We start from the raw sequence: 16,955 nt of genomic DNA, 5'->3' as shown, positions 1-16,955 counted from the left end.
TTCGATTAATAGAGGACCACTTTTTACATTGTTTTATCTATGAAGTGGTTTTTTTTTTAAACTTTAAGCCCCATTTAACACTTAGTCATACAACAATGTCACACAAATGGCTGATCTCTACAGGCTCACATGTAGATGTGCCATTTTTGCTATTAGAAAAAAAGCAATATTTTCTTTTCCCCCCAAATCAATTTGTTTCTAAAAATCCATTCGTTCCAACTGTTGCACCGAAAATCAAAGGCACAAAACATTGATCTTTTCTTTATATATATATTTATATTTAAAATAAACAGGGAAAACAGACTACTTCATTGCATATATGAAGCCTGATTTATATTTCATTGTATGACGGTCTCCTTTGAGGAAAATAGTCGATCTACAAAGTCAAAACACGTGGTGGATCTGCATATGTAGACTGGCTATGCCATCATACGACAGAGCATAAAGTAGGCATGACAGCATTCAGTCAAATCTACAAAGAAAAAAGTTGCAGGGGTCAGAATCATAATCATTGAAAGTAAAAGTTTGTACAGGAATAATGTGTCATATATATATTTATATCTATTTTCAATATACATTCATTCATTTTTGTATTCACAGGTTTGCACTTGTGGTGTTTTCTATTTATAAAACGGAGAAGAAAGCTCAAGTAAATGTCAATCATTTTTGGTTCCAGTCTGTTTGTATAGACCTACATAGACCTTCTACAGCTTATTGATTTCAGAGCAGCATCTTGCAGTGCATTAAAGACTGTGTATGGAGTAGGCTACTCACTGATGAGAATTAATGTCTGGTTTTATAAAACCAGACAGTCAACAAATTATAGTAAACAGTGATGTTTGTTTCCCCCCCTCAGAGAACTGTTGAGCGATGCTGCTGGTCATGGTCAGTTTGCATGAGAGGTTCAGAATGTGTGCAGCTTTCAAGGAGCCATAAAAAGCGAAAACATACAAACTCTGGGTTCGATTTGTATATTAAAAACGAAGAGGGCGGCACATTTTCTTGAACACAAGACGTATATCGTAGAAAATAGCTGATCTAAGCTCAATGCATCGCTACGCATTTGACCTGTAAATTGGCTGTTTCCTACCCTCACAGCACATTGAACCCTGAGAAAACTCATTAGTGTAATAAAGCATCATGACCACGAATGCAAGTCTAATCTTGGCATGAAAACAAACCGATTAAACAACTCTTATTACAATTGAATCTGAGAAAGCAATGTCATCATAAAGATTCTGATATGAGAACCAAAACGGAACAAAAACTAAGATCACTTCATCTGCATACCTGTGTATCTTGACATAATCCATTGAAGCAAGTAGCTGATGTTTTCATATTGCACTTGTTTGAGATCAGCTTGCGGCAGGACATATACTCACTAATGTCAAAAACGTATCCAAGAGGAAAAAACTAAAGGTAATGCTGCACAACCTAATTGAACAAGAGAGGGAAAAAAAACTGAATTACACTTAAATCCCCCTACACCTCGTTTGTACTCCCAAGGACGATTTGTGTGAAAAACTATTATAAAATAGGTCTGCGGATCATCGGCGCATACATATTCCATTAGCAGGTGCTGATTAAAAACGATGAATTAACATTACGTGTGATGCGGGTGGGGGGTTAGGGGCTACGACTCGATGCAACATTTACACACATTCTTTACAGATTAATGACAAAAGATGCAGAGCACATGGTCGGTCTAAATCACCAGATGGGCTCTCTGGACCGTCACCTACACGTACCTTAACCTCTCGCACCAAAGCACACGGAGGACATGGGGAAGAGGACATGGGGATTATGGGGTTGGTTACACTGGAAGCGTATACGCATCTGACACAATTAAACCTTTCCCGCAGTTAACCCGAGAGCTTTATTACTGTCACAACACAACTGGTTTTGTCTAAAGTTGTTATGGCCAAAGGGAGATGCTGGCCTAGACTAGTCTATGAGGGGGCTGAGGTGGAAGTAGCAGGGGTGTCCTGTGCAGTATGGATAATAGGACCCAATGTATCCTAATGAGGTCGCAGGGGACTCAACTGTATTAACAAACAATAGGTGGCTGCATCAATGACATAATGATTACATCAATAGGTGGCTGACGAGATTGAATAGCCTCCGGTGTGAAAGGCGTAAAGCCCTCTCTTTATCTGAACACACGCCACACACACACGGGTGAGATCATGTTTCTTACCGCTATCTAGGTGGGTAGTGCCACATTTCAGGGTCATCGCGGACACAGTGAAATCCCAAATCCCAGTGTTAATTTTAACTCTAAAGAGTGTACAAATAGAAACTACTGTCAATATGCTTCCATGTGTACTCTCCTAACACCAACAGTACGTTTAACAGCAGGCGACAGCCAGACGAATTTTCCGAAAGTGCATTATTTGTCAATCGGACCCGGTGTCGTAGAAATTTAGATGTAAACATTTAATAATACCCCTTTATAAAAAGAGTATCTCCTCTAAATTACAGTAAAGCCATTTCCTCTGAGATTATCTCATCTGTCACACCCCTGTGGTGCTGTTTTGTCGCACAATGTTACTGTCCCATTTGTTGCTGTTGTGGGAGTGAAAGCTATAAAGGCTGTGATCCTATGTTACTCTGAGAGTCAGACTGGGGTTTCCATGCATGAACAGGTCATGTAAGTCTTGGCTCCTCACTCGAGTAAAATCCTCATACTTCCAAACTCTGAATTCTTGTGCTGCCTCATTATTGTATTGTCTTTCTGAGCATGTGTCCTACAGACTGCCTTAACACCGGCAACTACTGGCGATAGCAGGCAAACAGGCAATGGTCGAAAAGTGGGCGGAGGAACGTCGGCCGAAAAGATAAAAATAATTCAACTTTTGGGCGACGTCGCCCCGGCAATAGTGGGCATTGGGCGATAGCCAATGAAATTCAAGCGATGCTCGCCATTGGTCTCCAAGGTCTCCCGCTGTTAAAACGTACTGTAAGGATTTTGATGTGACCTACCCTCATGCAGACTCCACTTCAACAATACACACTGTACATGCACCAAATGAGCAACGATTACACTCCTCCCTACAGAAAAGAGTGAGCATGAGCAGCAAACATGTACCGCCAAAGTACAAGTTTCAACACATCTCTTTGGGGTGACCATAGCTATAAGAGTAGAAAGACCATCTGTGAATGTGTAGGTCGCTGGTTCGTCCCTCGGTTGGCCCACCCTACGTATCGAGGTGTCCCTGAGCAGGACAGGACACAAAACCCCTAACAGGCCACCTGAGCAGCCTTCTGCTGGGTGAAGCAGTCCATGCACTTCAACATTACCCTTTCATTGCCATGTTTCTCACACTATCAGTCAAACTAAAAATAGTGCGATTAAGCACTCCCAAGTTGACATAAACAGAGCAGGGTATAATCCCGTAGCCTGACTTTTCTGCATGAAAATCCCACTCTTGTGGAGGACTCAAGAGCTTCAGTTAAACCCCATTCATCACACAGCATTCCTCTCTACAGACCTGGCAACGCAGGCTCCGTCACTAGACAAGGGCACGACAGAGACAGAAACAGTTGGCATCTATATTTAGTCTGGACTTTGATAAAAGGACTAACCCTCCAAAAAGGACACTACATTTCAGAGTGGTCCAATCACGACAAGCCTTAGTGGAAAAGTCAACTATATTGTTGGATGGCATCGGGGGTCGAAGAGCGCTTAATTCTATTTAACAGTTAGCCGCCGTGGAATGTAATCACTCTACACAAACTTAGTCTTCAATTTAAAGGGCATAATTTTTGTACAAAAATGAGCTGTCCATTGCACCATCAACAAGTGCTAGTTACTGTGACACTAACACTACTGCATCTTTAAATGAATGACTTGGTAACCATTAGCTAACAGCAACATATCTTTGCGAAATCCCTGTGGACACAAACACCCTGACCTGAGTGAGTTCTCCAGTAGAATACATAGTCTTATGTAAAAAGATGATTAGAGACACCTGATACAGCAACATCGAGATTCAGTTTAGACTTGAGGCTATACAACTGAGTGGAAACGATTCAGGAATTGAAAAAAATAACCATCAAGGAAGCAATGCGAAGACTCTAGGGTGGTCCTTCATATTGTGATGGTTAGTTAGCAGGTAACAGGCAGGGTTAGGCCCAAACCGCACCAATGCAACTACTTAAAGCAAAACTGTTTCAAGGACATGTCACACCAATTCAACTCCTTGCAACTGCCTTTGGGGATAATGGTTTCATGTAACTACATGCAACTACTCGCAACCTTTTGGTTCCAAGGAGTTGCATGGCGAATCATTGGTGCGGTTTGGGCCTTAGGGGTCTGCCAGAGAAGCACCAGTGCAGTGAAGTTAGAAACGTGTATTAATAGCCAATACCCCACTCTCTTTGTGTCCTCTGCAGTATAACAAGTAATTGGTTTCCGGTCCTGAATAGAACACTTTTCCGCTTCCAACGGCAGTCTCAACAGCTGTTTTGTTTTTGTTTTGAAAACAAAAAAAATTCTCCCCCCCCCCCCAAATGCAAAGTTGTATTCATAAACAATGCATCACTGGCAAAGTCTATTTCGATTGTAGTGATTGATACATTTAGTGATTGTACAAAAAGCATGAGGCAGCATCTGAACAGGGCACCGAGTCCCTGGGTATTATTCAAGGCTATCTACTATATGCACAATGGAGAATAGCATAATGCTTCATTGAATAGACCAGCAATGTACTTCTACTTCTATAGACACAGCAACTAGAGAAGCACTTAAACTAAGAACACATTCAGAAATGAGCAGCATAAAAATATACATAAAAACATATTGCCACCATCTGCTTCAGCCTAAGAACAATTGCATAAAAACGTGGAAGTAATGATTATGATAAAATACAGCATTAGAAAACAGCACTGTAAATAACAAAAGGAATACTATTGCATAACATAATACGATTGACATTTGTGACTGTGGAATCGTGAGGAATGCAGCAAATCCATTAATCCAGTATAAAGTCTTTGAGTCTGCTGTGTTTTAGCACTGTGTGATTCTATTTGGGATCGAGACAACAGAGTTGTTATTCACAAAGTGAGCTGTGTTGGCTGCCAAACAGACACAATGTGGAGTTATTAAACATGATTTAGAGTGGTTCCCTAAAGGACAAGTGGCTATTTAGATTGGGATAGCTCTGTAGAGAAGCATATAGTGTGTGTGTGTGTGTGTGTGTGTGTGTGTGTGTGTGTGTGTGTGTGTGTAACGCTATCTGATTAGGGACCCAAATGGCTGCTTTGGCTGAGATAAATCAAGCATTCAGGCCTCGTCTCAAGAGCTTTAGACACTGCTTTGTGTCTGACTCTTGTCCTCAACGGCATGGCTGCCCAAAGGCAAAGCTGTTAAGTGTGCCTTCTCTCTGTGCATGTGTCTGTATGTATATTTGCATGTACGTACGCAATACGTATGGCTAAATTGGCATTCCGATTTGAAACATGACTGCATCTGGTGTGTGTGTGTGTGTGTGTGTGTTTTGACCGACAGCCTCTGGTTTTGTGACTGGTACATCGGGGAGGGTGAGATAATTCTTTAGGCGAGGAAAGAAGTTGTGTTTCAGTGCTCCTCCACTACTTTGTTCTGTCACTCAGAAATGGCCGGGCAACGTCCCAGCTCCCTCAGTGCTGTCTTTTATTTTCAAACTCTTCTTATTGTCACTCTTTTAGGCTTTTGTATTTATTTTTGCATCGTCTCAATCTGGCTGCCTGACCTTCCTCTGTCATCTTTATCTAACACAACCCTCCGTGCCCAGTCTAAGCCCTGACAACACCGGCTTCAGCGGTATTTTGGGCCGCCACACTAACCGGTCCGTCCCCACCTGCGACAATGGCCCCCGTGGCCACGGGTGGCTCTTCCTCTGCGTCCATGGCGAAGGCGTCCTCAGTGGGGGTGGCTCTGCTGTCAGTGCGCTCCAGCTTGCGGTGCTTCCGTGGCTCCGAGGGCGGCGTGTCGTTCTTCTGGGTGAAGACGGCACGAATACGCCCCACGCAGACGTCGGTCGCCGCCCGCGTCTCACGGGAGAGCTGCGACAGACTGAGGAAGCCGTGCGGGAGGTCGTCCACCACGCACAGTGTGACGTACTGCCCGGCGCCCCGCAGGCGCTTGGCGAACATGATGGAGTCGTCCAGCATGGGGTCCAGTGCGCATGCCTGAGGAAGGTGGGGGTCGAACAAAGGAGGGATGAGCGAATTAGGGCTCCGCTGTGTCTCACCAAGAATCTTAATTACTGGTCGAAGGCAAGGAACCCAAGCATCTGCACTACAGCCCCCACCCCCTCTCCATATATAATTTGTATTCTCGCTGAGTCATTCCAGCCTCTTTTAAAACGTGCACTAGTTTGCTGAGTATTTTCACTTTGTAAGGATAAGCCGGACTCAAGTTTCATTTCACTCAACCGTAATGTTCTGGATCCCCCTGCATCTCTATTACTCTCACAACAGCGTTGTGAACCCCAATGTTTCTCCTCTTCTTTAAACTCCCATTTTTATTTCTTATTGAAAACGACCCATTTTATCTTGACGCATATTTGCATGCATAATGTGGTTTTAAGGACACCTGGTACTGTCACAAGATGGATGGAGATTGGAGAACAGCAAAGGCTGAGTATTGTAATAATCAAGCATATGTAGAGCCTAAACAAACCTGCCATTCACACTCTGCCATATGGCATTTTGTTTCGATTGAGAAAAGAGCTTCTCACCAGAGCGTCTGCCGCCGGGAAGTCTCATTTTAACCAATTTTAAGCGGGAACCCATTTTGGTGTTAGCATTATGTTATGCTTTAGCTATTGAAAAATAATATTTTTGAAAAATCAAAGAACGACTGGCATAGAAACAGCTTTTTCAGAAAACTGTCTGGATGTAGAAGAAATTTATTTAATCTGATCTCAGGTCAAAATGGGTTAAATCAAGTGCAAACTCCACCCAGCGCCCCAGCGGTATGAGACAATGCCCCCTCGGGATCCCTTAAACGAGTCCACCCATTAATGGTCAAGAGACGGTATAATGACATCACATCACGCTGTTTTGCAACCCATAAAGAGAGAGCACTGTGATTTGCACTGGAAACAGTATAGTCTTTTCCAATGAACACTTGGGATTTGGAATAGAATAAATTGCTGGCATTATTAATGGCCCTATTACTAAATGTCCCGGGTATTTACCAACAAAACAAATAGTGTTACGTTGCCTTTATAGTGTTAAGATGCCCGTTAGCAATTGGTAAGTGTGTTTCCAGCACACATTAAAGAAATCCTAGGTCATAACCTCGGGAGTTACGTCCTACATACAGTATAGCACCTTGGTGCACTCCCAGGTTCGGTGGAGTTTGTTCTCAATATACAGTATAAAAATCCTTCCCAGCAGCAGAGGCACTGAGGCAACTGCCTCTATCCCAAAGTGAAAAATCACCTGCTATGTCATTTCACCTGCCCATGATGAGCCTCACCGGGAGGACTGGAGAGGACATGTATGGAGAGGACACACTATTCCTCAAAGTTCAGCAAGTACAGCAGGAGTCGCTGGTGAAGCAACAAAGATAGCCCTCCTGCCCTAAAAGGCTTCCCCCCCAAACTTGGCCAATGGTGCTTGTATGGATGCCCTGCAGGGTTACGCTGCCCTTTAAACTCATTCGTTCACTGTATCAGGTCTGGTTCAAAGACAAATCGATAACAATTCAAAGTGCTTGAATTTGCTTTGCCTAAAATATAAATAAATGTCCTAGTTATAAACATTATATAAACTATAAATTGGATGAATTCATATCTTTTCCCTGATTGAACACTTTACAGCCACCGTCTGGACTGATTCAGTTTACTCAGCCTTTACTTTAAGTAGTATAATAAAAAGCTATTGCAATGCTGAATGATTAAGAAATGCTATTTGTCTGAAGTCTGGCCACGGGTGCAGCAGTGCACCACTCTCCTTCTCATCTCCTTTCCCTCCAGCCTAATTTCATTAAACCACGTTCTATTAATGTACCCCATTCTCCTATTCTATCTTTTGTCTCCCTTCTTCTAAACGTCCCTTCTTGGGAAGTGTTTTCTAACCCAATATTTGTTCCTTGTCCGTCTTCCTAAATGTGAAAAATGTGTTTGTACTGTTCCCACATCCCATGACTCTTATTTGGAGACTGTGCATACGCTTTTTCTAAGCATCTAGGCTGAACTTTTATTTATGCCCGTTTTACATATTTGGCTGTCTGCAGATCGCAAAGGAAATAATGAATTAGCTGGCATAATAAGAGACCAGTAGCAAAGCCATTCATAAGTAAACTCATGGTCCATTTGTTATGTGTGCCACTGCCTACCGTTGACTTCCCCTCTTTATATCGCCTCTCCTTCCATTCCTTATACCAGTGGTGCCCAAACAGTGTGCAGTGTCTGCATTTATTTAAGGGTGACTAATCAGCCAAGCTGACAGATAGACCCTGACGAAGACCTTCTGGTCGAAACGCGTTGGTCCTGTTATTTATTTGCCTTGCTCATTTCCAAATATATTTTTTAATTTTTCACCAAAGACGGAGTGCCTTGGATTCTTTTCTTTTCAAGTCTGCAATTCACATTTTTGACAAGCAGTACTACTTGGAGGAAGGATACCTTTTGTCAGTGTGCAGTGTCTGTTTGGAGCTAATCTTGCAAACTGCTGGACCTATCCATGCCAAATTTCCAGTGAATGTTGCAAGTACGCCACAGAAGGTCTCCACTTTCAAAATTTGTTTTATATAAATATTTTAAATATCTAACTTTAATTACATTTTTAATTTAAAACTACTAATGTCATAGATAAGAGGTTCTCAACCTTTTTAATCTGGCGGCCCCCGGAAATGCGCGACAACCCTTCTGCCTCCTTCCCTCCCCCCCTCCTTACCACTATGTGCACAGGTGGCAGGCCTTTGAGCATGCTATCAGGGGCCAGCAGTGGGGAGCAGTATGGGTCCATAACCACTGGTGAGCTCTGCATCGTCATGTCAGCCAGCTGCTTGCTGCGCAGTGGCTCAAATCCCAGGGGAAACTCCCTGGGGTGCTCCTGCTCCTCATCGCCAGGCGGGGGCGGTATGGCCACTGAAGACATAGCACTGGACATAAAGGGGTCCTCTTCATTCGAGATGAAGAATTTCACTTGTTCTGGCTACGTAGAGGAAGACAGAAATGAAATGGCTTCACTGCAAAATTGCATGAGCCTCTGTTGATAAGCCAATGTGTTAAAAGGATGCTTAACTTTCACATCAACCCTTAAGTGGTTATTTTCATGCCAACCATCATTATGATTATTGTGTGCTGTTCTTTTTCCAGAGTGATTCATGTGAGGATTTTGCCAGGGACAAAGAAAGTAAAGCAAAATGAGAGGTCCAGTAGTAAAATAAGCAGGGGGAATTCTCTGAAAGAGAGAGAGAATTTGAAGGGAAGAGAGAGAGCGAGAGAGCGAGAGAGAGAGAGAACATGAGTGCTTCACTAATCCAGTTGGGCCTGTGTGAAATCACACGGCAGAGATAATCTCTGACACCTTGCTGCTACCCACTGAAGCAGAAGGTTATGTATGCAGCCAGCATCCTTTAACCATAGGCTCTTTATGAAGCAAGGGTGTCATGAGCTCCATGGTGTTCGGTGAGGTGAAACATTGTGCAAGTTGAAGATTTGACACGTGTGCATACCAGAATTACAATGAGCGAAAAGATTATATTGCAGAAAAGTTAATTTGACTTTTAATAAAGTAATATATACTCCAAAAGTGAAATGTTCATATATTCTAGATTTATTGCGCAAAAAATAATAATAATCTTGATTACGGCATTAATGACCAGAACTCAGTCTGTACCTACTTATTGTCTTTCATTCCTTATGACAGGTGAATGTGATAATTGGAATCAACATAACAGGTCATTGCAGCTGGAACTTGTGCTGCGATTCAATGGTGCCGTACTCATCAAATTAAAATTCTACTGCTATGGTTACGCTACCCTCGCTTTGAAGTGGAAATTGTAGGTACATGTGTTTGCTTAGATTAGGTTGTTTTTAATACTCATACTGAAAGGAAACACTGCCCCTTGCTGGACAGGGTAGTTTATAGTAACTGTGCTGCATATTAGTACACCGCTTCTGCCTTGGATACGATTAGCTTCTAAGTGTACATTTCTATTACGTTTCATGTGGGGCCAAACTAGCCAATTAAGTACCAGAGGAAACTGCAACTGCTGTCTGTTGTGCTGAGAACCCATATCGCTTTGCTAGACAGGCCATGGGATTATTCGAAGCTCAGTTTTCTAGGTACGAGGTCTAGCTTTGAAAAGGAATGCAAAATGTGTGGTGAATGGTAGCCATAAGATGGCCTTCTGTAAAGGTCAGAGGTTTGTCTCCCTGCAAAATTAAACAGTGTGTCCATTAATGTGTGTCAGTATGGTTCCGTCAATTTGTGTTTTTGTGAGACACAACTTTTACCCCATCCCTGCTTGCTCATTCAAAGTCAAGTGAAGTCGCCCCAGGAAATGACAAGCGTCAGCACAACGATTGAAAAAACATAAATTATACATGTGAAAATGTAAATGTGCAATCAATAAAAACATGTAAATGTGCACGTGTGGAAAACACAAAGCGCAAACTCTACCTCTGCGTGACGTACAGCGGGCGGTGGATTGTTGGCGCAGGAGGACGTGGAGGTGTGGCTGTGAGCTCCGGCCACCACGCTCAGGTCCTCGAAGGTGTGGCTCTTCAGGGACTCTCTCCTGGTGGAGAAGAGGCTGGGCTCCTGGCTGGGTTCCTTGGCCATCGGAGGGTCGGAGTGAGGAAAGGTGATGGATGCCTCTGAAACGCTCTTCCTGACCGTATCTGAGAGAAGAGGAGGCACAAGGAGGAGGAGAGGTGAAGGAGGGGAGTGACCGGCAATGTAGATGGAGGGAGAGAGAGAGAGAGAGAGAGAGAGAGAGAGAGAGAGGAGGGTCGGATAGATCCAGAAGCCAGACAGAAAGCGTGAGATAAAGATAGAACGGAGCCAAACGGAAATTACGTAAAATGATAAAATAATAAATGGGGACGAGACGGCATGAGAGAGATGGTGCGAAGCGAACAGAAAACTAACTAAGAGTGATTGTTTTAGAGGTGACCGACGAGTGTGAGAGAGGTTCATTAACACAATCAGCCCCGGGATTCATTCAAAATAGGAAAAAAGTAAAGCCCCCCCCCCTTGCTTACCTTTCTCTTGTTTTAATATTATTGCTAAATAATCCACCGCGTTCTTATTTTGAACGAGAGGCAGTTGAGAAGTCAGAAATGAAGAGCTTAGTAGTATATCCATCAGATCAAAACCACGGAGAGCGCTCTAGATTAGGAGAGACGAGGCATTCTTTCTGCCGCGGACCGCGGTACACTAGGAAGTAACCGGGACCGCTGGTGAACGAAGAGCGAAGTGCACGGTGGCCTTAGGGTCTATTATTCTCTCGCCTGTTATCATTGAAGATGAGCTAGGACGTGTACACACGTCCTTTGAATCCGTTGGTTGGATTCCCTAAGACGTGTGGACATGTCGGATGGACGGAACCTGTTAACCCATTCTGACCTGAGATCAGATTCACACGAGGTTTCCACTGGACACACACTGGTCTGATTAACCCATTCTGACCTGAGATCAGATTCTAAAAATGTCAGTCGTTCTTCGATTTTTCAAAAAATAGCAGACCTACAAGCTCGTATCGCGCCACTCGGTGGCGCGATATGAGCTTGTAGATCTGCTATTTTTCAATAGCTAAAGCATAACATGATGCCAACACCAAAATGGGTGCCCGTTCAGAATGGGTTAAAAGAAAAAACAACAAAAGCGACCTGAAGCACAGAATAGTTTAGGAACGATGAAGTGGCCACTCGTATTCACTTGAGCCTGACGAGAACTCAAGTATTCAGAAAAGAATAATGTTTATTGCTAGGCTACTAGCAGCGACAGAAATACACGGAAGAGAGCACACTCGATGTACCGTTTCCACTTGTGGTGTGCCATCAGCTCTTCGGGGTTGGTGGGTGGGTTGGGTGGGGCGTATAGAAAATGGAAAAACGGATGAAAGGAGAGAGACGAGGGGGGGGGGCATCTCTGATCAGCGCTGTCATGGCAATAACATTGGTCCCGCCCCCGGCTGTCAAAACACAGCGGTGACCAGTCTTCACGGCTGGTCTCCTCGCAAAGAGTGTCTCTCATAATTATCTGTCTCTCGGAGGCCGTGATGAACCTTTTAGTAATGGACCCCCCCGCAACACTCTCTCCAATGACACACTCATTACTCCCTGGCTTGGGAGAGGGGAGGGGAAGGGGGGGTTTACAATTAGCTGCCATGATTTACAGTGGCTGCAATTAACAATTACCGTCAATGTCCCATTCAGGCTGAGTCTGGGTGAAAGTGGATTGAAATAAATGAGGTAGGGGGCACACTACAGGGTGGGATGTAATAATTGGTTTGGTAAATGTTGAATAAAGGAGGGGGCGGGGGGTCTGTTTCAATTGTCTCTCCATATGGGGTGTAAATGAAGTTTTGGGTAATTACTGTGCGTGGATAATAAAAACATTGGATGAAAGTGGTAGCATAACGAAACAGCAGGCGAGCTACACTCTCATCTGCAAAACCCAACAAGGGCATCTATTGGTAACAGGGACAAAGAGCACATTGCTCACAGAGAAAATGTTGTCCGCCCCCACAAAACAAAACTTTTAGCACACACACACACACACACACACACACACACACACACGTACGTACCGGCAGCAGCTAAAGCCTGGAGGGGCTCTGCAGTGGCGGTGTCATTGTTGGAGGAGGAGGATGCTGAAGCTCGTTTGGGGTCCAGCAGGGAATGGAACCAGTTGGAGGCTCCCTGTTTGAAGTCTCTCAGCATCAGGGCGGTGTCCCTCCTCACCAGGCTCAGCGTGCTCGATTTCTCCACCTGCTTCTCCACCTGAGGCCCGTTTCCTGAAGCAGAGAGGGTGGAGGGACGCAGATAGAAGACAGAAGGTTGAGGTAGAAGCCAGAGGAAAATACAAATACACAAAAATATAGGCTTCAACACACTCCCTCACGTTACCCTCATAGCTAGAGAACCGCCTTCCCATGCAGTACATAAAATATAAAATAGTAAATCAGTTAGCCCGCAATAGAAGGGACATTGTCACCCTTATGAAAGTAAACTAAAAACTCTTCAAAGACTGAGTTGGAACAAAGAACGACAGGGGGCAGACCGGGAGAAGAAACTACAAAAAGAGTGAGAGGGGGGAGGGGGGTCTGAAGGGAGAGGAGTGAAGGGCATAGGATTAAAATTGATTTCCTATGGGCCTATCAGTCTCTTTTGTTGGAGCAGAGAGAGAAGAGGGACAGAGGGATCTATATCCTTTCCAAACCTCTCCTGATAAGAAAAACCTCTTTGGCTCGATTTTTTAATTATGTCACGAACAAAGGGAAGGGACACAAGAACACATGCACACACAATCCTCGGACACGCGCACATACCTGCATAGGCGCTGAGACACCTGGTCAGCACGCTCAGGGGCAGCATTGGGTCAATGAGGGTCAACAGGCGGGAGGGCGAGGCGTAGGCAGTGAGCAGGGTCGCTGGGTAGGCCGCCACGATGCCATCTGGCTTGCGTATGCCGTGGGCCACTGCCCGCATTGAAGTTGTCAAAGACAGATTGCCGCCCGCGCTGTCACCGGCCAGACACACGTACTCCCCCGTCCAGCCTGGAGGTGGACAGTGGGAGGACGACAGAGTCACACAGGCGAGACGGAAGGAGACGAGACGTGGGGAGAATGAAGAGAGAGCACAAGAGAGGTGACAAGAAAGATAAGAGAGATGAAGAGAATAAAGACTTGAAGGATTTTAGGAGAAACTGACAGGAGGGGAGAACAGGAGAGAGGATGTATTTTGTTGCTTGCTATACAATAAAATTAGTGTTCATTTGAAAAGTGTAATAATCATATATATATATATATATATATATATATATAACCCTAATGATTTTTTCCAATCATTTGTACACTCTTGAATTGTTGAATCAATGCTATGGATTGCATTCACCAGGGGGCCAACACAGCAGTGGGGTGACTCATCGACTCATTTTGCCACCAACAAACATACAGCTCACATGTGGGTACTGTGTGGGGGTGCTTATCCGTTCCGTGAGGCTTCTACCCACTCTGCCATCTTGTTCCATACCACCGGCACACGGCACTAGAGATACTGCTCATCTGACACAGTGGGCTTCAGTGGAGAGACTTGCACAAGACTAAGCAGCTCTCTTGTGTTTATCGCCAAAACATTGGATGAAATGACGCCAAAGGAGTCTGCATAATCTATGGCAATGTTGCAGAACAATGACCACACTGTGGGACAATGTGTTTCAGTCTATCAGGGAAGATTACTTTCAAAGTGATGAATGAATCCTCTCTAAGCGGACTAGTACCCAGTGTAGTAGATAAGGGGTATAAAGGCACAATTAAGCTATCGCATCCAGCTATACCACATACAGCATTGGATGACATCTAATGAACATGTGAAGTGATTTCTCTCTCCCATACTGACACGTCATGCAGCGCATGTAAGTGAAGGAGACGGACAGAATTAGCCCTGCAGAGGGGTCTGCTGACCTTTTGACCCTCAAGAATGGTCTCAAATGCTGCCCATGTGGCATGTGTGCATAAATATACACACCCTTACAGGAACTGTCCAAATTCCAACCATTGGCCTTCATGTTCATAATTATGTACAAAGAAGTACAATTTATTGACTTTTCCCTACAGACTCAGAGACTCAGTCCCATGGGACACCCTTGTACCATAAAGACTTGATTCCATTTCGGCTGGATAAAGTGTCATCGCCACAGATCACACCCTGACTTTGGATATGTCAAAGGTGGAATGTTCCACTCAGTCACAAAAGCATTCATTCACAATTCCTGGACCATCAATTGGAAAAATGACATTCACTGTACAATAAATGAAGATTCATACAAGTGTACATGTAAATGCAGATTGTGTGTTATGTGAAATCTAAAGCCATGAAAAGTGCATGCGTATACTCTTTCCCAAAATGAACTTCAAAGCAACTTTGCCTCACGAAAACATGTTGACGACGTCTGGAAATGTCACGAGACATCTCAATGTCTCCATCTTGCAAAGAGAGTGACATACAGAGTAACTGAGCCCAACGAAGAGAACTATATATTTGGGGAGGCAGACAGAAGCAAGCCAGGATTAGTGGGGGAGTGGGGAGTCCAGAAGACCAGAGGGAGAGACCAAGGAGCCAGAAGGATGAGATGGGTCTACACAGACCAGATCCCGACGCTCTGACCTGAGCGTCCACCAGGCGACTGAGCGTCCACCAGGCGATCCCAGGCACCACATCGACCAAGCCCAGGGGTTAGCCAGACCAGCAATCGAAACCCCTGCCGCTTGCACACCACCTCTCTCCCTCAGAAGACAGAAGACCCCAGTCTGTCTCTCTCTTCAAAGATCACCAAACGCTCAGGAAAGTGATGCATTTACATCAAGTTTCTAAGTTCATGGCAAAGAACATTACCTATCATATAGATATTTCATTATCATTTGATTTGTTTCTTCAATTCTATTTTGAACCTGTATTAACCCTTGTTTAAGAATTCGTTTGATTATTGTTCTACTAAGTTTGTCTATTAGCTTAGGTGTGGAAATAAATTGATTCATTTTTTAAACAAGTCTATTATTTGCTCAAGAGTTGAACTTAGGCTACTGGTTTTTGACACATGCAAAGTAAGAAAGGCTATGTAATGGAAAAGACCTCTTACCTTCAGATTCCATAGATTTATTAAGATAAAATAATAATTGATTATTTTATAATCTTTTAATTGTTTTATTAATGGTTTAACTTAAAGGCTAAATACAAATCAATCTGGTGCTTATTCCTAAGCTCATTTCACTGGTGCCCCTTCTTAAATTCAGATTGATTTTGAGTCTTAATTTTTGAACTTATAATTCATATTTTTATAATTATGAATTACACTAATATAAAGTCTAACGGATTAAATATAAACCCATACATACTACACCAGAGTGGATTTGCAGAAATAGTCTACTACACAATTTCGTCCTGGAGGAAAAAAAAGCATTTTTCCTACACTCTCGCGTCAGCTAATTTAGACTTTGTTGCACGACCGTGTTGTATGACAAGAATGCTGTTATTTTAAACAGAAAAGTGCATGCGTATAAAATACTATTTCTTAAACCACCAAACGCAAATGTCCCCTCAAATGAATGTACTTTTCCCATGATCTTAAGAAAACAGAAAGCACACAGTGGCAATGACAACGACAATGCAGTATGAAGTCAAGATGCTATAGACCATACTCCGACTAACAGCTCACTGACGCTGTGCATTCTGTGCAACACAGTCAGCATTTGCCAGACTAATTGCCTCCCAAACCCTCCAAAACTAATTATTATAACAAATCATATTGACATACAACATCAATTGAGATCTAGTGTGTGTACCTAGTAAGCGATGGTTCTTGAGGGCCCAGCAGTAGGCATAGAAGCACTCCTCCAGGGCCCTGGGGAACGGGGCCTCAGGAGCCAGAGAGTAGTCCACCGACAGGATGGGGACCCCAAGATCTTGAGACCAACTCTTCAAGTAAGGCTGGACAGAGAAAAATGGAGGACAGGGAGGACAAATTAATTATATGAGAAGATTGAAATTTTATTGTGTTCTTAAGTGCCACCAACTAAATACAGGTATACGAGTAGACTTCTAATATAGCTTCTATCTAAATACAAACATACCAAGCATCTGTGGAAAGAAAAGAATAACAGAATGAAGATAGAGAACTGGTGAATGTAACCTTGTTCTGCTTTGACAATGCATGGAAACTGTGTGGAACGTAAACAACTAGAATCTCACACGCCTCCGGCGTGCTCGAGTCGAACGCCATGTGGTCCG

At 43.7% G+C, this 16,955-nt stretch overlaps 1 protein-coding gene across 3 annotated transcripts in view; it reads right to left on the bottom strand.

The window, feature by feature from the left end:
• Positions 1 to 585: 585 nt before the first annotated feature.
• lipeb (lipase, hormone-sensitive b) overlaps positions 586 to 16,955 on the bottom strand; it is a 49,150-nt gene continuing 32,780 nt past the window's right edge. For all 3 annotated transcript variants that reach the window (XM_083761457.1, XM_083761458.1, XM_083761459.1), the window contains 6 exons: positions 16,511 to 16,655; positions 13,499 to 13,726; positions 12,758 to 12,964; positions 10,624 to 10,844; positions 8,890 to 9,150; positions 586 to 6,171 (listed from right to left, as the gene is read on the bottom strand). In XM_083761457.1, the coding sequence (XP_083617583.1) occupies positions 5,776 to 6,171; positions 8,890 to 9,150; positions 10,624 to 10,844; positions 12,758 to 12,964; positions 13,499 to 13,726; positions 16,511 to 16,655 (1,458 nt within the window). In that variant the 3' untranslated portion in view covers positions 586 to 5,775. The remainder of the gene's footprint in view (positions 6,172 to 8,889; positions 9,151 to 10,623; positions 10,845 to 12,757; positions 12,965 to 13,498; positions 13,727 to 16,510; positions 16,656 to 16,955) is intronic.

This window comes from Protomyctophum parallelum (genome assembly GCF_964188405.1).
Source record: "Protomyctophum parallelum genome assembly, chromosome: 3".
Taxonomy (NCBI): domain Eukaryota; kingdom Metazoa; phylum Chordata; class Actinopteri; order Myctophiformes; family Myctophidae; genus Protomyctophum; species Protomyctophum parallelum.
The sequence above is the reverse complement of the archived record's forward strand: the minus strand, read 5'-3'. Positions and strand labels throughout refer to the sequence as shown.